Source organism: Poecilia formosa, unplaced genomic scaffold (genome assembly GCF_000485575.1).
Source record: "Poecilia formosa unplaced genomic scaffold, Poecilia_formosa-5.1.2 Scaffold3, whole genome shotgun sequence".
Lineage (NCBI taxonomy): Eukaryota > Metazoa > Chordata > Actinopteri > Cyprinodontiformes > Poeciliidae > Poecilia > Poecilia formosa.
Genome location: NW_006799942.1, coordinates 5,558,627 through 5,581,017, shown reverse-complemented (window position 1 = coordinate 5,581,017; position 22,391 = coordinate 5,558,627). Strand labels below are relative to the sequence as shown.

Below are 22,391 nucleotides of genomic sequence, written 5' to 3'. Positions count from 1 at the left end.
AGCAAATCTGTTGCAGTGTCAAAGAAATATGAATTTAGCATATTGTCCAGATTGTTTTTTTTTTTCTGTATTTTTTTTGCTTGTGGGGCATGACTCATACAGTTTTTATGACATGGTTGTCCAACCGGGTGCAGGTGGACAGAGAAAGCCTCCAGGATTATAAATTTCTATAACCTGCTCTTTAGCAGTGTTAAAATCTTTGCTTGTAAATTTTTGCTACGTCTATCAGAAAATTGACTGAGCAGACTTTATTGTTTTCATTTGCTTTAAACTAAATAAAATGTATGTTGCTGCTGTAAAGGAAGAAACAAAAAGCTAAGTTTGCTTTCAAAAGCATTAAGATTTATGTAAAACCAATTTAATGTGAAACTGCAAAAGAGTAACTTTGTAATTACATAGAAATTCTACTTGTAGTTTTAAAATAAGTGTAGAAAACATGTCAATATTTGAAGTAATATTTGAGTTATTTCTGCTAATTAATTCATAAACTGTAAAAATTCTGAAATAAAAAGCTTCATTTGAAAAACACTTTTAGACTTTGTCATGAAATGATGAAGCGCAGGACCCAAATGCAAGGAGAGAGCAGGCGGGTGAAATTAAACAACATTAAAGAGTGATTTTCAAAAGCTAAGGCCAAAATTGTTACATGGCTATGGGAACACCAGGAAACAGACTGGTGGGAACAAAAAAATAGTGAATAAAATCATTAACTTCTGGCTCGTTATATTCTCTTGTGCTCCCGGATTCAATGATTCCATGCGTGGAAACAAAAGCCACGCAGATATGACAGTCAATGCTCCACGTCATACATTTACAGAGTTTATTCTAACATTTTAAAGTATAACATGACATCAACAACACAGACACTTCATGCAGACTAAAACAGACCTTCGTTTACCTGAGACAAATGGAAAAGAAGAAGAAAGAAAAGCAAAGACGTCTTTGGAGAGTTGCAAGAGCAAATCTGATTTGTTACTCCTGTGTACAAACTTTTATAGTAAAGGCGTATTCTTGTCTTTAATTTATTCAAATAAGGCGTATCTTTGCTCATCCAACCAGGAGCTGTCTCGGACCCTCTTTAAAGTTAGAAACTCCCCACAATTTGTTTACAAGATCAAACACCAGTTGTCACCTTTATCTTAACAAAGTCGAAGCAGAGCTTCTCCTCCGCTGGCCTGAACTCCTGGTGTTTTATGGTTTTTCACAGATCAGTGTGAAAGCTGGAACTTCTCCTAATTGTTTCCCACACAGACAAAGGGCAGTTCAAAAGATCTTAGCAAACAATCTGCTGTAACTACAGGTAACACATAGGGCAGAATAAGTTATTAATCTGAAAACTATAATTAGGCTATTTCAATCAAGATATGTTAAGTTTTTAAAACTAGCATATTTAAAATTTATTTTCTTAACAATAGTGATTTTGTAGCACAGATAACACAAAAAATAGATGCAATCCCATTCAGAGCTTCACATTAATATTTAGTTCCAAACAGGAATTAAAATAGCAAACGTTTTAAGTTTAAAGACCGGCTATTATTACTAAAGTAACATATTGATTTATCTTTTGTGCAGATGCTCTATTATGTTTTTCATCTTTCTTGCGTATGCATGACTTTTGCATAGTGTGTGAAAGAGGAACAGAGAATATTCTCTCTTTAGCTTCAGGATTTTTTTTTTGTCCATCATATTTCATCAAAATACTTTGATGAAATATGAGGTAATTTGATTCAAAAGCATTGAAAAGAGTGTCGAAAGAAGTCAATCTTGCACTCATTTCTTTTTCTAATTGCAATTCAAGCAATTCAAGATTGCTAAGGCAGCTGTGGTCAAAACCTGACCTGTAATTCATTAGCCTTGCTTTTGGTTTTATTGGGTTACTAAAATTATTTTTTTACGGTAATCTTTTCTTTTTTAAGAAATTGATTTTAATGTATTGAGGTTAAAAAAAAAAAAAAAAAACACAGCAAAAATTCTAACTTGCACAAATAAACAAGTCACTCTCACTCCTGTTTTGACTTCACTCCACTCGTTGCCTGGCAGATTTTAAAGTTTAATATTCCTGCACAAACATTTAGGTGAAAAGCTCCTCAGTATATCTCAAACCTACCAGAAACTTCCTCTTGACGGTCTTATGTTTACCAGCCAAAGGTTGCTGATGGTTTCATGCACTCTGTGTTCAACTCTTCAGTATTGATTTTTTGAATCAGTTGCACCGAGTCTTTGGAAAGCGTTTCCTCTAACTGTTGGAGGCACAGAGACTATTGACTCTTTTAAATAGCATCTGAACGTGCTTTTATATAGACATGCATTCAGTTAACTCTGTCACTTTGATGCTTCCTGAATCACATTTTTAAAATGTGTTCAATGTATTGTTCTCAATTTCTCTGTTTTAAATTCATTAATTTAAAATAATTGGTGCTGGGGTTTTTAATAAACCTTACTTACTTTAGAATCCTTTAACCTCAGTCTTGTTTTATGAAACCTTCACTGTGTTTGTGAAAATAAAAAAAATTAGGATTCTTAATTTTCCATAAAATATATAAATAAAGTCTATTGGTAAGTTATTAATTTTGACTAGCCAGATAAATGTAATGGGACAATGCTGTTTGTGAGCTGCTTAGTTTTTATTTTTATTTTTATTTTTTTATGCAAGCTTTAAAATATGAACGACACACGATCAGTATTTACCATGGAATGCATTTTATATTACTCTTAATGTTTGTTATGTAAATGTTTTAGTTGGTTAATGGGTGTACAGTGCAGTTCAGTGGAGTTGCCAGGGTTTAATAATACATGATGGTACACAACCCGGTTCTCTTACTGTGTTGTTAGTGTCTTACTATGGATAAAAATCACCACTGTCCTCAATTTGAACTATATACAGTTCTAGAGAAAAACAACAACACTGCATTGAACCCCATTGAAAACCTTCTGGTCATTCCACCAAATATTGATTTCTGAACTCTTCCTGAGTTAAAACATTAGTATTGTTTCTAAATGTGTTTCTAAACTTGTTTTCTTTGCACTATTTGAGGTCTGAAAGCATTTCATCTTTTTCATTAATTTGGCCATTTATCATTTTCTGCAAATGAATACTACATTTTTGGTTGGGATTTTGGATAAATGTTGTCGGTAGTTCATGGAATAAAAGAACAATGTTCATTTGACTCAAACATATAAACCTGTAAAGAGTAAAATCAGAGAAACAGCACAGTTAGTACTGGGCGCAGAAGATCTGACGGATCTCAATGGGATATTAGCCAGGAGAAGATGCATGGCATTTATATACCCCGGTTCAATAAAGACTCATTAAATAATTGGGCAAATTGGCTTATCAATGACATAGAAACTGGAGATTTATCTAAGATTGTTTTAAAGGCAATCTCCTGTGGCATCTTCCCTGGCAACCATTGTTTTAGCAACAGTGTGGTAGCTGCAGGCATTTCCAGGATGCACTGGTTATGTTCTGTAGGTGATCTTAAGGTTCCTAAGCTGAGAAATGTGGCTGTCAGGCAAAATTATTGCCACCCAAAGAAATGATCCTAGAGTTTCTTAAGTCTCACTTATGAAAAAAAAAATGCTGGAAAGCTGATGATAAAGATGAAATTAATACAAACTGATATATGTTGCAAGGAAAAGTAGACTAAGATCACTGAGTTAAGATGTGAATCAGAATCACCATCAAAATGTGCAAATTTATGTGATTAATCTTTATAGCTTTTCCCCGTTTCAAAGGGTTTATTTGGTTTTCTGTTGAATTTTACAGGATAAACGTCCCATTTTATGGGCGCAAACCTTTGAAGCGATGAAACATGCACACACTTTTCACAAAGGGTGTGTGTGTGAAATTTTGAGAGCCTCCGTGTGAATAAAGTTTTCCAATGTAAAGTGTTACCAGGCGTATTTTATTTTGTAGTTGTTTTGTTTCTATTAGTCTTTATGCAATATAAGAAGAAAAACCAGCAGGCTGAATGTTTTCGGGGCTTTTCGGTTGGCAGAAGATAGAGATGCACATTTGGCTGTGTTATTGTTTTGGGCACAGGTCTCCAATTTAATGACATTAATTTACAACCCCGGATAAATGCTAGAGCCCATAGTGCTCATGATCTGTAATTGGCCTGCTGCTTTTAATGAAAAAAGTGGATGTTATCCAGTGAGAAAAGCCATTAGATGTACAGAAGGCTCAGGGCCATTTTACAAGCGTTGCTGTTAAGTTGTCACAGTTTTGTAACCTAACAGGCTCCACAGACACAAAGAAAGGCACTTTAGACACTTCTGCTGCATCTATATAATGTTTTAGAAGCTTTCTGTAGATTTTTGTTTTCTTGTTTTTTGTTTGCATTGGACATTTAATAAAATTTTCTAAAGCTATCTTTAAATAGTCGTCATAAACTGAATAAATAATGTGAAGTGCTACTTCACATTATTTGGTTTCAGAAAAAGCCTTGGTTTCTGAAGAGTTTACTATAAAATTCCTTTCACAGATTAAAGATGACAAGGCCCACAGTTCCTATATGAGCTAGATTCAGCTGGTTTGCTGGATAAGGATTAGATTTTTTTTAATTTTTTTATTTTTACGTTTGTAGGCAATTGACATTGACCGAGTTGCCTCTCAGAGCTCTTGTGGGGAAACGCTGTCTCTATTAGCTTAGCTGTGTCTCCATGTTGATGGAACTGGCTGTAAAAAAGATAGAAGATTATTACTGTAAAAACCCCACAGAAAACATGACGTTTGGACTCATAAACAGGCTTGAGCTGTTGCACAGTCTTCTTGCTGTAAAGAAAATGTGTTTGTCCTGCCTTCATGTTTGAATTTTTTATACCACTTGCTCATTTTAACGAGTACAGGCTGGAGAAGGATCGACATGCGACGATGCTTTAAACCTGAAAGGTGCCACAGCCCTCCTTATTTCAGCGTGTACAAAACGACCAATGCGTTGTTTTTCAAAATCAATACGAACCCCGGCTGTATCAGAAATAGTATTTCCCACACCGTGCGTGACCCTGACAAATAGCAACTCATTCTGCAAGGAAAGTGTCAGCTTTTATGACCTTCCTCGATGCAGCTGTTCCCTTGATAAACCTGTCTGTCAGTAAGTTTTTTCAGCCTCCAGCAATCTGATACTTTGGTAAGAAATTTGGATTGATCTTGTCAAGAAATCTCTGTTGCACTTCTGTTATCCGTTTAAATTTTTCTTTCCCCCATAGGAAGCCGATTTTGGCATCAGTTTGCTCTTATTAATAAGAAGAAGCTCCAGTAGCTGCAGATATTCTTGAACGTTTAAAAGGAATTAAATGCCCTAAATAAATTATACTCTGATTTGAACGGGACTGTGTGAGCTAATGTATTCTGGAGGAATCATGAATATCTACAACTGTTCCATTCTTTTGTGAAAGCCGTAATCGATTGTGGCTGTCGATTTAGTGTTTAATCGCTTAATTGGATCATACGAGGGGTTTGCTCTTCTATCTTATTATAATAGATTTAAGGCAGCTTTGGGAAATGAGCTCTACCGAGCTGTGTATTCTGTACACTCCATACTTACTGTTTGTTTATTCTCTTGCTAAAACGTAAATATTCTGGGACGAGTAGACAGAAGGAATCATTCACGTAGAATCTAAAGTTTTACTTATTTCATGAGTTGTAGCATTGTTGTACCAGGTCTGCTCCCATTTTATCATTCCCATCCTTCAATTCTAAAACTACTACGTCATGTCAGCGTTACAACACAAAACTACAGACTAAATAACTTACGGTTTCACTCAACCTGCCAGCGACTTTAGATGCACATTCGAATCTAAAGCACATGGTACATTTTTTAAATTTTGATTCTTTGGTACTGTATCCCTTTTTGCATGAGATGGATTAATGGTGTGATCTCACCTTGTTTTGGCACTTTGCTGATCTTTTTGTTGAAGCCAATATCTCTTGTGCCAAAAGTGGGAAAGTAAATTAGGCTAATTGAAGTACTGCCTAGCCATTGTGTGTGTGATGAAGGTGTACCCCTTCATCACACACACAAGGCTTCACATTGGGCGAGTCACACGGGTGCAGGTGAGCTCCCTGTGTCACCAGGACAAAGATAAACGGTAACTGGATCAAACTTGTGTACTGTCGTATAGGACTGTACAATATTAGGAAAACCTGTGAAACGGAATAATATTTGTTAATGATTTAGTCTGGTGTTAAAGTGGCGTCAGGGGTTACTTCAGTGGGACGTTATTCTAAAAGATCGTTGCTAAGTACAATATTTGATAGCGGTATGGCAATCCTTTTCTTATCGACAGAAAATAAACTTCTTTTTTTACTTTTCTTGTTTATTTACGGACCGACTTGTTTTGCTCATTTGTACCTTCTTTCTTTGAGTGCCAGGAGGAACCTGTTAGGGGCTTGATATTTTTCAAGTTAGTCAGCCTTTATGTTGTGCCAACATATTTTTGTGGGTAATTTTCAAACACCCCACTATCGTTTTGGAAATTAGTTGACTTTAGCTGCTTTCTCCGTTTGCTTGATTTGAGGGGATGTGGTAGGTTGCCAGATTTTAGAGGACCCATTACTAGTGGAAAACATCTTTTCACTAGTCAAAATCTTTGTTTTTAAAAGTTGCCCTTAAAAGCTTCTAAATGCTGATTTCTGAATACATTACCCTGATCTCCATATCTCCCTCCTTAATAATTTGTTAGATTTTTGTAATTCATTTGCCACGGTATCGGTAATGAATGCAGATTATTTACCTTTTTTGTGCAATCAGAGGCTCATAATGCTTCCAGCAATTCATTACACATTCTTCTTTCATGTTTTAGGATATTGGGATGCTGAGCAGAGTGGAGGCTGTACCTAGGCTGCATGCCTAGCTAACCCATGGAGAACTGACAGGAGCAGTGCTGGATGGAGGCCAAGTCACTGGATGGCGAAGACGAGGAAGCACACAGTACTGTGGATCGCTCGCATTGTTTGTTCTCTTCCTCAGATGAAAAGTAGATGCGCCTCGATTGTCAAGAGATGGCAAAAACAGATCAGGATAGGCAGTCAGTGCTGAACAAACTGTGCTGCACATAGGATTTTAAGTGTTTTTTTGTTTTTTTTTTCCTTCCGCCTATTTTATGGTGACTTCAAAAATATTATAGACATTAGATAACATTCCCTGATTAAATTGGAGAACACACAGACGCCAACAATAGGAAGCAGAGAGAAACCATCATGGGCAGCTGTAAACGCAAGGTTTCCTGCTTTTTGTTTTTAGCATGTTTAGTGTTAACAGGAGTAGCCTTGGAATACGAAGGGGTACCTGGTCAGTGGACTCGCTATGCTCAGTGGGACGCTAAGTCGACAGGCGAGCTGAGCTTTATTCTGAAGACCAACATCACCAAAGCCCTGGTCCTCTACCTGGATGACGGCGGGAACTGCGACTTCTTGGAGCTCCTGATCGCAGACGGGAGGCTTCAGATGCGATTCACCATCCACTGCGCAGAGCCGGCCTCCCTCCACACGGAGACGTACGTCAGTGACCAGCGTTGGCACAGAGTCCTCCTCACCCGCAACTACAGGGAGACCCGATTAATGCTAGACAACGAAGAGAAAGTGGCCGAGGTGAAGTCCAAGAGGAAAGAGATGGTTGTGGCCAGCGACTTGTACGTCGGCGGGATCTCACCCGATGTGCGTCTCTCCGCTCTGACGTCGAGCACCGTCAAGTACGAGCCCCCGTTCCAGGGCTTTATAACCAATTTGAAAGTGGGAGATGCTCTGCCTGTGCTGCTGGACGGTCAAGCCGTGCACAATGATTTGGAGTATATATGTGACGCATACTCGCCCTGCAGCAACCAAGGCCTGTGCTCTGTCAGCCAAGGAGAGGTCCTCTGTGAATGTATCAATACCAGCTATAGGGGAAGGTACTGCCAAGAAGGTGTGTAAACCCCAATCTTCTTTCTTCTTTCTGCAAGATGTGTGAAAAGATTTACAGGCTCGATGGAGTTTCATTCAGTAAGCAAGACCAGACGCTGTTTTAAAATTCATAGAAAATCTATTAATTTGAGGCTCACGCAATTATTAATCTGAGTCCCTCATAAGTTTGCCAACAGCTGCTGAAAATTACCAAATGTTCAAACGGTACATCTGCTCCAGGAAAATAAATTTTAATCTTCAGTTCTGTTATACAGATGCACTTGATGTGTTACAGCCTAAAGACAAAACACACTGATTTCATATTGGGCAACTCATAAATCATATTGACATGCTGTGTTTCAGAATTATTCTTGTTTTTGTCTTTAGTTTTGCTGACTGGTTCATTGTTTACGTTATCCTTATGATGATAGTTTGGACTTTTAGCTTGAGGTCTTTTTTTCCAAGGGTGGAGTGATTATGCAAACAACTTTAACAAATTATATTTGTTTATTTACATTTTTCTACAAAAATGCTCACCTATTTACATGCACGCACAATGTTTGTTTAGTGTTCATTTTTTAAGGAAAATTTAAAAACGGAATGAATCAGCAATATAATTCTGATTGCTGCAGCTCTTTGAAATTGGTTTCCTCTCTGGTATGGAGTCAGCTCTGAAGTATGTTTCAGAATTTTTTCAAACAGGTTTGAGGTTAGAGTTTTGGGAAGACTTTTCCCGACCAAACCAGTTTTTACAAATGTTTGGGTTAGTTGCTCCAACTCAGGCAACTGCTGAGATGAGGCAAGATTGAAACCAAATTATGTTCTAAACTTGTTTCTCCAAAGAGGGCACCAGCCAAATTTTAGCTCATATGTATATATTACTTTGATTATGTGAATTAGAGAAACTCCTCAATTAAAAATCATCGAAGATGTATGTTTAGTATTCACTCCACTCTGGGGGAAAAAAAAAGAGTGGTTTGTTATGTTAACAGGACAAACACGCCCCTGTTGGGCTCATGCAGACTTCTGACTGGAGCCGTCGTTTGTAATTCTTTTGCACTATACGGCAGATGCTACCATCAGCTGCATTTGTTTGGCCCATAAATGGTACCAATATGTTATTAATATCCCCTTCTAAACATATAGTTCAAACTCTCATTGAGCTCCTGGGGATAATCAATAAAGCCCACTTAACAGCAATCCAAGACAAAGTATGCTCCAGCAGTGCTCACAGGCTGTTCGGTGAAGCAGTTATCTTCACAAGACAGAGGATTTAAGCCGTCTAATGTGATCGGTGTTTGCATCTTTTTTTTTTTTTTCTTCTTCTTCTTTTTTAAATGCTCAGACATCTAACGGGCCTCCCAAAATGGATGTCATTTCCTTCTTCTGGAAAACGCTGAGCAAAGAATTTAGCATTATAAAGTGAGCTCTTAACCTCCTGCAGCTCGGAGCGGAACGCGTAAACGCAGAATATACTTTCCACTCTGCACTCAAGGTTTGCTGTTTTATGAATGCTAGTCATCAAAAATATGACTGACGTGGAAACCATGTGGTCCAACCACAGGGTTTCTTTATAGTCTAAAATACTAAAGATCCCCAAACTGCGGTCCTTTTAATTTAACAGTGATTGTCTAGAATTCATTTATGTGCCACAGATGTGATACAATGCCTCCATTAAAGGGCATTCATTTTATTGCTGTGAATATAATGGGCAAAAAAAAAATCACACCCCACTGCGCAAGGCTGAATTGTTTTAGCCAGCATGCATTTTCTTATTCAGAGCAACAACAAGAAAATATATAACATAGCACAGTGTATCCATGGTTTGGTATGCACATTTCATGTATTATTCTGTTGTCAACATTGTAAACGTCAGTTTTCTGCTCTTTGTTCCCCTGCAGCTGTCCAGAGAGAAGTCGAAGGTAAGGAAATGCATCCGATAATGAGCGCAAACGGAGAACGTGGCCTGTTTTATGGTGATGTTCTTATTTGCAAAGGATATCACCTTAGCATGACTGTGTGAGAGAGTGTGTTTGGTTATTATAAGGTTGTTATTTTCAGTTTGGACTGCAGTTCCAACATCCAACAAATTAAGCTGAGCTGAGACATACTATAGCCGGTCACAGGGTCACGAAAAGGGAAAAGCGCCTAATGTGCTGAACGCTCATTGTGTACATAATCAGCGCGCTCAAGGTGACTAAAGGTCTGCAGAGTGCGTGGGTGTCACACAATATGGACAACATTCACAAACTCCATAAAGGAGCAAATGACAGTGCAGAGTTGCAGTTCAATTATTTATGAATCCTTCTTTTTTCTGCCTCTGCAGGGCATATTTTTCACATCTTAATTACTGTTATACGGTTTGCTTTGTATAGTGTCCCATTAAGTGCTGAGGTCAGTATGTGTGCAGTATTAAGTATTAGACTCAAAATCACTTAACTCAACATGACTGATCACTGAAACCTCAACAATCAACTTGTGTGTAATAAGATTTAGAAAGATGGTTTTTCTTTTCATGAAGGGGGAGGAAAAACAAATCTTGTGCTACTTCTACTGACTACATTTTGGTTTCTAATGAGGTGCCCATACCGAGCTGAAATGAAGATCGAGCGTGAGTTGTGAGATTTGTTTAGTCGACATTGGAGAGATACATCCATCTCCCCCCCAGTAAGGACTCATGGTTCTGGTGAAAGGGCAGCCAACGGACTCAGGAGACCAGTATGAGGAGTGCTGCTCTGGTGCACGTTATAAATCACTGTAGCTTACACAAGATGCCAAACCCATACACACACACCTGTGTGTGTGGGTTTGGCAGTTTTGCCATATGACAGCAAAATAGACAAAAAAATTCATACCTTTGGAATGTTTTCCCATTTTGTCACATTACAAATACAAAGTAAAACATTTTTTTCTAAAACAGAAAAAAAAAAAACGCTGCAATGGTTTTTCTACATTGTTTCACAAACTAAAACCAAAAAAACTGTGGCCTGGACTTGATTTTATTTAGGGTTACTCGAAGTAAAAGCCAGCATAGCCAAGCGCCTTCAGAATGAATCTGGTACATTGAGTCAACCTTTGTGTAGAGTAGCAGAGATCTTAGGAATGGGCAATATTAAGTAAAAAATAGTTTACAGTATTTTGTGTTATTTGTTATTAAAAGAAGCCATTAAAATACTCTGCAGTCTATTAAGCAATTATAGCTTTGACTGTATGTCACTCCATACAATCATAACCTCACAAACACAGCTCTTAAAGTTCCCTGGATACTGAGACAGTTACTTGTTTTTTTTTTTTTTTTTTTTTTTTGTTTTTTTTTAGATCTTTATGAGAAATTTAAGAAAAGCATGTATGGTTTTCTTTCAATTTTACATTTGTGCAGTGCTTTGTGTTGGCCTATCAAATTTCATCAACATACACAGAAGCAGGTGGTTGTAATGTGACAAAATGCGAAAATGTTGAAGTGCTCCGGACACTTCAGCAAAGCTCTGCAGGTGCGTGGAGCTCAAAAAGCATGAGAACAGAATGTGTGGAGATGGTTGCCTTAGTGTAGATTCTCTGCTGTTTTGCAGACTTAGTCACAGAGATATGTGATTTTTATTTTTAAGCAACATTTAATGGGTTTCATCTCTGCACAAATTGCAAAAACAAGCATTAATCATTACTAATGTGAGCAAAGATGTCAGGACTCTGCTTACAGCTAAATTGCAAGGAATATCAAATGACATGCGCAAAAAAAAAAGAAAAAAAAAGAGCACATCAGAATGTTTATTGGATTAAAGCTTGACACGGAAACAATCCCCCATTGCAGAACGCATGAAAACAACACTGACAAGAGTGGGGGGGGGAAAAACCACATTCACCAGATGCCTCTTTTCTGTCCTTCACAGCAGTCTGTGAGAAGGAGCCAGTCTTCTCTGTTGCCCTTGCATCAGCTGAAATAGACCGATCTATGCATTACCTAAATCGCCTACTCCCAACAGAGATGACAAAGATGGTAACCCAAATGCTATATTTGGCCTTTGCTGTGTGTTTTTAAGTGGCACAGGAGTAGTCTTTATTTGTCTGAGGAGCTGCTCTAAGATGGTGAAAACCTCTCGGATTAGCAGGTGAGTCCTCTGAGTTGTCCGTCTGCATTATGCGGCACGCGGGCTCGCATTGATCTGTCCCCACAAAGGCCGCGCCGGAGCCTGCTCAGCTGGCGAAACAGTGCAGCAGCCTCTGACGTGCTGCGAGATCTGTGAACAAGAGATAAGGGAAGCCACCACAAGAGGCAAATGGAAAGAGAAATCACTCCAAATATATATATATATATATATATATATCTTAAGCATACACATATATATTTATATGAAACACATGCTAATAATGCAATTTTAGTTGGAGGGTGGACAAAACAAGTGTTAAAGTTTGTGAAGGACAAAGGACACGTAGGCTTGCATTTTGGAGCAGCAGTGACTTTGGTCTAATCCGTCATTACTATTAGCCCCTAAATGCTGTACTTTTTGTGGGGGGAAAAAAAAAAAAAAAATGCTAAATCCTAATCCGTCTGTGCTGCCTCTTTCTTCTCAGATGTCTGCTAATTAAAGCCACAATAATGATGCCTTTCAACATCCCCAACTGTTTTCACTTTATTTTTTTGTCGAAACGTTTGGAGATAATTGTTTTTATGCTCTAGATAGAACATCTTAAAAGGGTAATGTTGCAATAAAAAGTTGAAATAAATCGTATTCAGTTTACGTAGTCATGCCAAAAAGTATTTTCTCCTCAAGCACAGAGTTTTAAAAGTAAAAAAAATAATAATAATAATTAAAAATACACGTTTCTACAATGTTGGATGAAGGTGAAAAGAAAATCATGATTGGCAGTAGACAGAAAAAAAAGGAAAACAGGAGAAAATATGTCTCAAGGAATACCCTTCGCTTTTCGCTGTTATTTCACATTATTGAACAATGGTGAAAAGCTTTTTTGCTCAGTGGAAACAGGTTTTTTTTTTTTGGGTTTTTTTTTCCACCAAACCAGTTGAAGTAGAAGTAGAGCCAGTTCTTAACTGGTTCCATTTTTCACAGCCAGAGAGCCAGCTTGGTGCTACGGCATTACTTTAATTGAAATCTCTCTTCCAGTAAATGTTTGATCCTCCCTCTGTTATATTCTAAATTTCTGCGCAGATCATATTGCATCGAGACCGTTTATATCTTTCACATTATTCCAAACATTTATGTTAATATCATCAACTTAATTTATTAATGTGAAAACAACAGTCTTGTTTGTGGATACTTTACATAGTCATAACCAGCTGCTCTCTATTTACAGGTTTAGAAACTGTAATTAGGCAGGGTTCATTAAAATAACTATAATTTTAAAATGCAGAAACTGTTTGATTTGGAAATGATTTTCACAGCTACAAAAAGCAATAACTCTTTGACATATTCCCCAATCAAAATAAGCTTATTTCATTGCTAACCACAATCAATGATGCTCTTAATGTTTTGATTGATTATCAGTTTTCATGAGCTTTACCTTTAGCTCCTGACAAAAACAATTCCTTTCTTTCACCCAGTAAAGGTTTTGTGCCAAGATGACTTTTACCTTGACAAGGTTGGTGCCTCTGGCTGTGTAAAAAAGAACCTGTACTGAGAAAGTACTGGTTCACCAAGTCCTGTTTAGTAATGGAATTGGCTGCTTTGGCTATAATTGGGACTTGAATATTGTAGCAAAGCAGAGAGAAGTTTTTGGGTAGGATTATTTTTTTTATTCATGTACATTATGCCTACAAAGCACACGGATGTGAATTAGAGATGCACCGAGGAGAGTTCGTGGATTATTTCCGATTGGAATTGGCATTTTAAATTGTCTTAATTGTAAACTAAACACTGTAAGCAACAAACCTTTGCATTGAGTACTCAAATAAAGTTGAACTAATACCTTAATTTTGAGAATTAAAAAATCTACCAGGCATTTTTAGCCATTTATGTGAAATGTATTTATTTTTTTGTGTGACATTTAACAGATAATTCCTGAAAGAAAAGTACCAGCTCCCTGGGTCTAGCATAATCAAAATGCTAATCATTGTAATAAATAACTCTGACAAGTAAAGTGAAGGGCTATGGAGCTGGAAAAAAACGCCAGGAAGAAATAATAAATGAGTGAGTAAAGGCCTTTTGCAGTTCATAATATTAGTGGGTTTCAGTTGGCTATTGAAAATCAGCTTTTTTCTGCCTTTATGTTATATTAGAATATAAAAATACTTTACATGTTTATTGAGAGATAGCACTAACCTGTTTGTTGTGCTTTTGGAAATATGTGGGGTTTTTTTTTTTTATTTGATAGTATAAAGATTGTCATCCTTTCCCATGTTGAGTGCATTCTCAACCTGCAATAGATCATTAAAATAGTTGAATATGAAACTACTGACCCCTCAGCATATAAAGAGCGATTAAAAAAAAAACTGCTAAATTTGTTAATTGGACTCTAAATCAGCGATAGAATTCCTGCAGTTTATCACTTGATCTAGAAATAATAGTTTCCTTTTATGTTGCTTCTTTTTGCTGCTCACTCATCCCTAAAATGAAAAAAATCTTCCATCTGATACAGCTTCCACACTGAAAAGTTTTGTGCTGTTTGCAACCTTGTAGCAGATTTACTGCATTTGTTTATTCATGAAAGAACTTTTCTTTTTTTTTTTTTTTGTTTATTTTAAAGCAGTTGGTCGTGTTGGCGATCATTCTGTTCCAGTTCCCATCCGATTTCTCGGTGCATCTCTAATGTTTATTCACAGAATGTGAACATGAACAAACCAAACCAATTATTTCCTGAAGCTTCCCCAGAACAAAAAAAATCAGCCAATTTACATCTTCCTAGTTCAATTAGAAATTGACAATGGTTATTTTCCATTGTCTGACAATAAAAACAAATGACCTTTATAAGGCCAAGTCAGAAGGATTCTAAGTAGCGATGCAAAGTAGTTTTGTTCAGCGGTTTAGTTTGCTTCTTATTTAAAAATAGAAAGCTGGTAGATTATGGGTGGGACGGGCAGCTTATTTCCACAGTCTTTCTCCTCTACTGGGACTCTACAGGTCTGAGCCAGTTATCTCTGCATTTCCACTCACTGAGATTTGGGTGGAAGGCGCAGCAAAGTAGGAAGCACACGTTCAATAGTTGGCCGCCTCTATGAAAGGGCAGGAACGACACCTCTCCTAATCCACACGAGTGTTTTGAAATATCGTCATAGACTTAATTCACCGACTGGTGTGTTCGCGAGGCAACCACCTTGACCTGTTTTCTCTGCCAGCGTTTCAGAAAGATGCGGATTTTCGTTGCCCGGTGCACTACTGAAACTGGCGGTGCGAGGAGGCTAAATGTTTTGGTCAAAAGACCTTTCTTCAGCTTTGTAGCAGAAAAGCTGGAGGAGGAGGAGACCAACTGGATCTTAATCCAGTCGCAGTTAGAGAGAGAGTGAAAGAGAAAGCTTTGTACTGTACATACACAACCCAGCCATCTAAAGAAAACGTGAATCACTCGTAGGTTTGTGAAAAGCAAGTACAATATGCATAAGAATGAAGGCAAAGTAAAGAAAAAAAAACAACAACCTGCAGGCCATCCAAGCAGCAACAAAGCACATTGCAGTACAATTTAGTTTGACTCGGTGTGATTCCACCGTTGAACACCAGAGTCTGAAACCCTTCTGTCACACCTTCTTTATTCTGTCATGTATTCAGATATTGCTTGTTTTCTGGAAGATGATTGTACATATCAGAGATTTGCAGCCGACTAAAAGCCAACTTTTTGTTCTCTCTCTCTTTCTCTCCCTTTCTGGTGACTCGGTTGATGCATAGATTGGCCTGTCATGTAGATTGCACAGCCGCAGTGTGGGTGCACACAGCAGCTCTTTGTCTGCTATGCAGACTGGGCTTTGGCTGAATCCTGTGAGTGAGCAGAGGCTCAGTCACTGGCTTTGCGATGGCACACTCTATCAAAAGCCTACGTGTTGGCAAGCAAGGACCCTCCCAGGGGTAATTATGTTCATTCCACACTCAGAGCTGCAGCATTAATAGCCTTGTTCAGCTGTACATGTGAGTAGATTTCTGCAACCTGGCCCTTCTGAAAGTTTTAACTAATGACTAAAATGGGACAATAGTGGTAATGTAAGTATTAATGAGTAATATAAATGACTTACTGTGCAGCACTAACACACTGATGAGAGCCGTTTGTGTTTATTGGCACAGTGGCCTCACGGTTGCAGGTGACGTATGCCGTACAATTTTCAGCTGACCTACTGAGATGTTGCTGTGTCTCACATGTGTATGTGCATTACAGAAGAGGTAAGGATACAGAACAGAGGCGTACAGGAATGTAATTCTCACCGTTTTGCTCTACATAGTCTGCATATGGCAATCCTCTAAGGATTTTATTCATTGTCGCCTGCAGTAAGGTGCCTCGTTACTTTGCATTTACTTTCCCATTGGGATGAATTGTGTCGCTCCTTCCCTTTTATAGAGCTGTGCTAAATCAAAGTCTAAATATACAGAGCCTTGTAGAAAATATTCACATCCTTTTGCGCATTTTTATCAGTTTACAACAACCAACTGTAATGCATTTCATTGAGATTTTATTTGACAGCTCAACACACAAGATTGTGTAATTTTGAAGATGGTTTAAATTTTTGGAACAAATGAAAATGCTTAAAGTGTGGCATGCCTTTTAAGCCCAGCTGTTCAGTGAAGGCCTCAGAGGTTTTTAAGTGGACAACAGTGAGCAAACTTCATCATGAAGTAGAAAACACAACAGATCAGGGATGAAATTAAAGAGAAAGTTTAAAGCAAAGTTAGGTTATGAAACTACAAGGTGATCGAAGGAGCTCTGGTTAGAACTACTAGAACGCAGGGTTGGACATAGTGGTGGCAACATTATGCTGCGGGAATACTTTATTGTAGGAATGACAGGAAAGCTGGTCTGAGCTGATGAAAAGTCGGGTAGAATTAAATACAAGACAAGATAATGTTTTCAACATTTCATTGTGCCTGAGCATATAACGAGGGCTACATTGGGAAGACTCAGGTTTAAGCAAAGTTGGTTGATGGAGTCTAATCGGAATTCAGTCCTAAGTCCAACTGGGACTCTGTGGCAAGACTTGAAAAGTGATGTTCACCAACGTTTACATGAACCTCAGTGAACATGGTTAAATCAATACAACTACACACCACACCTTCTAGGTTTTTAAATGCACCATTAGGTTTTGCTCTGTGTTGAAATGTCATCTAAAATCTTCATAAAATGACACAAATATATTTTTTCTATTCATTTTTTTTAAAATATGCCGGAAGGTTAAAAAGTTGAAGGGCTAGGAATATATTTGCAAAGAACTTCAAAAAATCAACTGTGCATCTGCAAAGCATAATAAAAATCGGTGAATGAACTTTACCAGAGTGCGGTTTATTTATACGAGGGGTTTTCAATACACGGCAGCCTCTATGTATAGTAACACATCCCAAACGTCTGCATCTAGTAAACATACAATATGTGTTCCATTAGAAAAAAGCATCTGTGTGAGCAACTACCTGTGCGGGTTGCGCCGGTCAAGATGTTTTTTTCTCTCCTTGCCTCCCCTCTCCTCCCTTGAGATGTTTGTCTGTTTGAGTTTAATTTTCCCCTTATATTTTAGTTTGAACTTTGACATCCGTACCTACCCCCAAGGATGTCTGTCACAAACTGCAGTCCAACATTGTGACAATGCTTTTGTTCTCCCGAACCTCTTTATGAACTTCCTGTTTTCGTATCCTTTTTTCTGTTCTTTCCCTCAAGGTCTGGCGCACCTGATGTTAAACCGCCAAGGTATGGGGTCTATTGTTTTGCTTTTCCCTCCCAGCCACCTGAACACCCAGAGATCATTCAGTTTACTGTGCTGCACTAATATTTCCTCTCCTCTTTTTGTTTATTTTTTACATATACTTGCCTGTTCATTTTATGCTTCCTCTCATGTTATTCTCACTACTCACTCAATATTTGTCCGTCAAACCCTTGTCCTGACCACTGACTGATCTACTGGAACATCTTCATCTCTGCAGTTTTACGCCAAGGTAATGCTTCTAATGCTAATAGAATTTATTTGGTTTGGTTTAATGGTGTTTTCAGACGATTCAGTGATGATGCGCAAAGGTTTCACATCCCAAAAGTAGCTTTAGCACTTTCAAAACAATCAGGACAGATAATTGTATTCTGGTAGGAATAGATTCTTGCATTAGGTTTTTGCTACTTTTCATTCTCAGGGTTTCATTTCAAAACTACCCAGATTTCTCAGTGAGTTGCTTATGATCATTGATCAGCAGGGGATTTCAAAGCACAAATGGAAGAGAAATCTTTACCTTGGGGAGTTTCGCTAATAAAGAGCTAGCAGCCCAGTAATACACACTTGGCAATGCTGTTATTTATCATTTTTCACACTCTGTAGAACGCTTAAATTAAAATAAAGCCATAGCAGTGAGAGTAAAACCTTGGAAGGCAAACATGCATCTGCTGCTAAACTGGGAAAAAATATGACCTAAATTAATTCTGAGATGTGTTTACCATGCTAAGAAAAAGTATTTGCTCCCTTACAGTTTTCTTCTGCTTTTGCGTTTTTGTCGATTTCAAATGTTTCAGATCATGAACATTTTTTGTATATCAAAGATAACCTCACTCAAGAACTCACTCAAGTAGCAAAAGAGACCCATAACATTGAATGCACCGCAGGCCTCACTTACATCAATTATGTAAGGTCAGTATTGACGATTCAACAATATGAAAGAGACTTTTCAAAATGGCATCCAGGGGAGAGTTCTGAGATGAAAACCACTGCTGGGCGAAAAAAAAGAAAACACAATGTCTTGTTTTAGACTTACCAAAGAAATTATCTTTGTTTCCCAAGATTTTTTTTGGAAAATGTTGAGTGGAATGATGAGACAAAAACGGAAACATTTTGGGAAGTGTGTGACCTGTTAGGCATAAAGAACATCACACCAGACTAGCAGTGTTAATGTCTGGAACTACCTTGCTGCTTTATTTTGATGAAACCACAAATTCAGATCAGTTTGTGACGTTAATCTGAACCACACTTAGGTTATGCAGGAGAATAATGATCCAAAGCACATCAGTAGACCTAGCATTGACTGGTGCACAAAATTAAATACATAAATAAATGGAGATTTTGGAGGCACTTACTCAAAGTCTGGCCCATAAATGTGATTAAGGTGAGGTTGCATAGTCTTAAGGAGACTTTTTGTGCTCAAAAACCACCAGTGTGGTTGAATTAAAATAATTCTGCAACTGAAAGTGCAACCAAATTTCCTCCACAGCAATTTAAAAGACTCATTGCCACTTATAGGAAATGCTTAATGGTTATTGCCTCCTAGGCTGCACAACCACTTAATGGAGCTAGATGGCTGTCACTATTTCCACAAGAGGGCATATGAAGGGTTAGTTCACTTCATCTCCCTTTTTTAATTAAAATCATAATTTAAAAAAATGTATTATTATTATTATTATTATTATTATTATTATTATTATTATTATTATTATTGTTGTTGTTGTTGTTGTTGTTGTTGTTGTTGTTGTTGTTGTTGTTGTTGTTGTTGTTGTTGTTGTTTGAGATTGTCTTACCAAAATTCCTCCACAGCAGTTTAAAAGAATCATCACCAGTTGTAGGAAACACTTGATGGCAATTCTCAAACAGTCAGTATGTTTAAGGGACAAATACTGTTTCACATAGAAACAAGTTGGTTTGGATAGCTTACACCCCAAATAAATGAAATCGTCCTTTGAGAACTGCAGTTTCTATGGAGGTTATCTTTGTTTAATGTTAAATTTAGCTTGATGGTCTGAAATATTTAATTGTGCCAAAAAAATCTCAAAACAGAAGTAATCTGTAAGGAGACAATCCTTTTATAAAGCACTGTCTGTACATATAAATTCAAACACATATAGGCATTTAGTTTTGAAGCATGTGCTGTACCTTCAGGTTTTCCTCGTGTCTCCATGGCTGTCTGTACTGCCTTGAAACCTACTTGAGACACGGCTTTGATGACCCATTCTGTCCAAGTCCTCGAGAAAATGAGTTACCTAAGCAGAAAAGAAAAGAAAAAAACACTGCTGTTGGGTTATCGTTACACTTCCTGTGTTCTTTGCATTTTTTTTTAACTCAATTTCCCCAGAGACATAAAACTGAATAATCTGCAGCTGTGAACTGAAATTGCTTTGTCTGTCATCTTGTGTTATTTTCACATCCTCTGAAAAAAGAGGGCGTGGCGGCACTCAATGTTCTCATGTACATGTTTTGTGTTGAGCTGATTATGATATCAAGGCTATTCTGATTAAATTACTTAATCAAATTAGACCGGTTTATCTGCACCTACAAATTACGCAGCTACAGGCCAAGCACGGGTCTGATATGTTAGATTGAAGTCTGCTTTTATTGTTTTCTAATTGTGGAGCCCATTTTTGCATATTTAAGGGCAGTTAAGCTGCCCGAACGCTGTGACTGAACACGCTGAATGCTTCCACATCCTCTGCTTTCTCAGAATAACTGCTCTATAGCTGATTCAGGACATTGTACAGTAAGTGTGTCCCAGAGCCACACACAATATGAGTTACCATGAACTGAAGAATGGGATATGTAATTGCTTAATTTCATGCATTAATGTAAAAGAGAAATTCATTTTAGAAGGAAGATTTACAGAATTGTATCGGCGAGTGATAACCATAACGCAGCCCACAGTTATTAAAATGATATCATAGCATGTACATGAGACGTCAAATTTTTATTCAGATGTTAAATGTTTGAAGGAACATTAGTTATTAGCAATTACCCAGCTTTAGCCTTAGGGGCTGTTCGAGATGGACTTCTGATACGATGTGATAGATTCATGCAAACCTCGGGAGGGTGAATATTGGCTGGTATGTACAGAAATCCTTGATGTAATGCAAATTGTAAAATCATTCAGACACCAATGGACTGTGCTGGTAAGCTACATTTTTTTAAATCTCTCCTTATCTGCAGTCGCCCATTGTTAAGATGATTGTCCAACTGTATGTGAACACTGCTTTTCTTCATGCGCTTACCCTTGCGAATTAGATTATGGGGCTGCTCCATTGACAGAAACTTTGCTTTAAGGTTAATATTAATGAACATATGTGTTCATTATTGTGGTCAAACATGCAGAGGAAATGAGGGTAGGAAAAATAAAGTCACAGTTACTCAATTACAAACTCCCTGAGCTAATTCTTTGTTGAAGGACTTGCTGTTTCAGTTTCAGCATGCTCTTTTCTTTCGTAGGAATTTATAAACGTCACAGATCTTCGCCGGTAGAGTGATCAATATCTGATCGCTCTCTAATGTGAAATTTCTACAAATCCTCCAGATCTTGACAGCATCTCCTGTCCACAACCCTCCTGAGGAGACCCCACAATTTTCCTGTCAGATTTAGCTGTGAACATTTCGAAGCATTCTGTTTGTCTATTCAGGTGTATTCTAAGTCAATTATTTGAAGATGTTTTTGATGCATAAAGCATTTTTATAACAACTGAAGGCAAGACTGTTACTTGATTGTGGAATAAAATGGCACTAGGCCTGGAAAATACAAAACGCCTCTCATTTAAAAATGTTTACATTTTTCCTGCAGACACCTGAAAGGTTTTTGGCGTCTAAATTGATAATTGAAATGATTCACAATTTCAAACACTTTTACAGAAACGTCATATTTCACATTGGGTATGATGTTTCTTCTTATGGAGTTGTGGTCTAGGGGTTTAAGGCCTGAGTGTTTTGTTTTAAAGGAAGTGATTCTATTTTTTCAAATGTACATCTTATTCCAGACATATCAAATATAACAGGGACTGTGGTCATATGTAAAATACAAACAGTACATGACCTAGAGTTTTACAGCTTCTTCCATTATGTTATTGGCCTCTTACACTTCCCTGACATGCTTACATCTCGTCTTTTCCTTATTTTTGAAAAACATCCAGTTTTTATTGTCTTTTTGCTGTTTTTTTTTTTTTACTCTTTGCTGCACCGTGGTGTATAAAATGTTATAAAATGGCCCTTGTCTTCTTCTCACACACCTTTAAACAATAAGATCATTTTAAACTTTTGACTCCGTACGCAAACTCCAACCTTAGCTAAAAGAAGTAAAGGTCATGAAAATCCATCTAGGACAGCTGATCTTTATTTTTGCTTAATCAAATTTACTTTAGTTGATGTGAGGCGTGAACCCAAGAGCAATGAATGTTAAAACTGAACCAAAAGCTACTTCAGTTAATTTAAGGACGGGACAGGATATATGTTGTGTTAAAACTATAAAACATTTGTAAATTATTTAGAATGTTCTAATTCCTTTAAGTTGCAGAAAAAGTGAGTTAGCTGTACTTGGCCCACAAAATCAAATGTTTGTTTTTTTTGTAATATTTCAACAAAGGCAGCTAAAAGTAAAGCATACACCGTCTTTTTACCCGTTTACTTATTTATTAGAAAAAGAAATCT

At 37.5% G+C, this 22,391-nt stretch overlaps 1 protein-coding gene and 2 long non-coding RNA genes across 8 annotated transcripts in view; 2 read left to right on the top strand and 1 right to left on the bottom strand.

Annotated features, from left to right (window-relative positions):
- Positions 1-22,391, top strand: part of LOC103141213 (neurexin-2-like) — a 104,845-nt gene that overhangs the window by 42,158 nt on the left and 40,296 nt on the right. For 5 of the 6 annotated variants that reach the window (XM_016673953.1, XM_016673949.1, XM_007556745.2 and 2 more), the window contains 4 exons: positions 6,805-7,904; positions 9,784-9,804; positions 17,681-17,710; positions 17,944-17,955. In XM_016673953.1, the coding sequence (XP_016529439.1) occupies positions 7,202-7,904; positions 9,784-9,804; positions 17,681-17,710; positions 17,944-17,955 (766 nt within the window). In that variant the 5' untranslated portion in view covers positions 6,805-7,201. The remainder of the gene's footprint in view (positions 1-6,804; positions 7,905-9,783; positions 9,805-17,680; positions 17,711-17,943; positions 17,956-22,391) is intronic. The other variant, XM_016673955.1, reaches the window with a different exon arrangement.
- Positions 11,663-19,939, bottom strand: LOC107836803 (uncharacterized). Its single transcript, XR_001662764.1, has 2 exons — positions 19,866-19,939; positions 11,663-14,252 (listed from the first exon to the last, which is right to left on the bottom strand). It is a non-coding gene; the product is annotated as an uncharacterized LOC107836803 (long non-coding RNA).
- On the top strand, positions 22,204-22,373 carry LOC107836802 (uncharacterized). The gene is made up of 2 exons (XR_001662763.1): positions 22,204-22,296; positions 22,327-22,373. It is a non-coding gene; the product is annotated as an uncharacterized LOC107836802 (long non-coding RNA).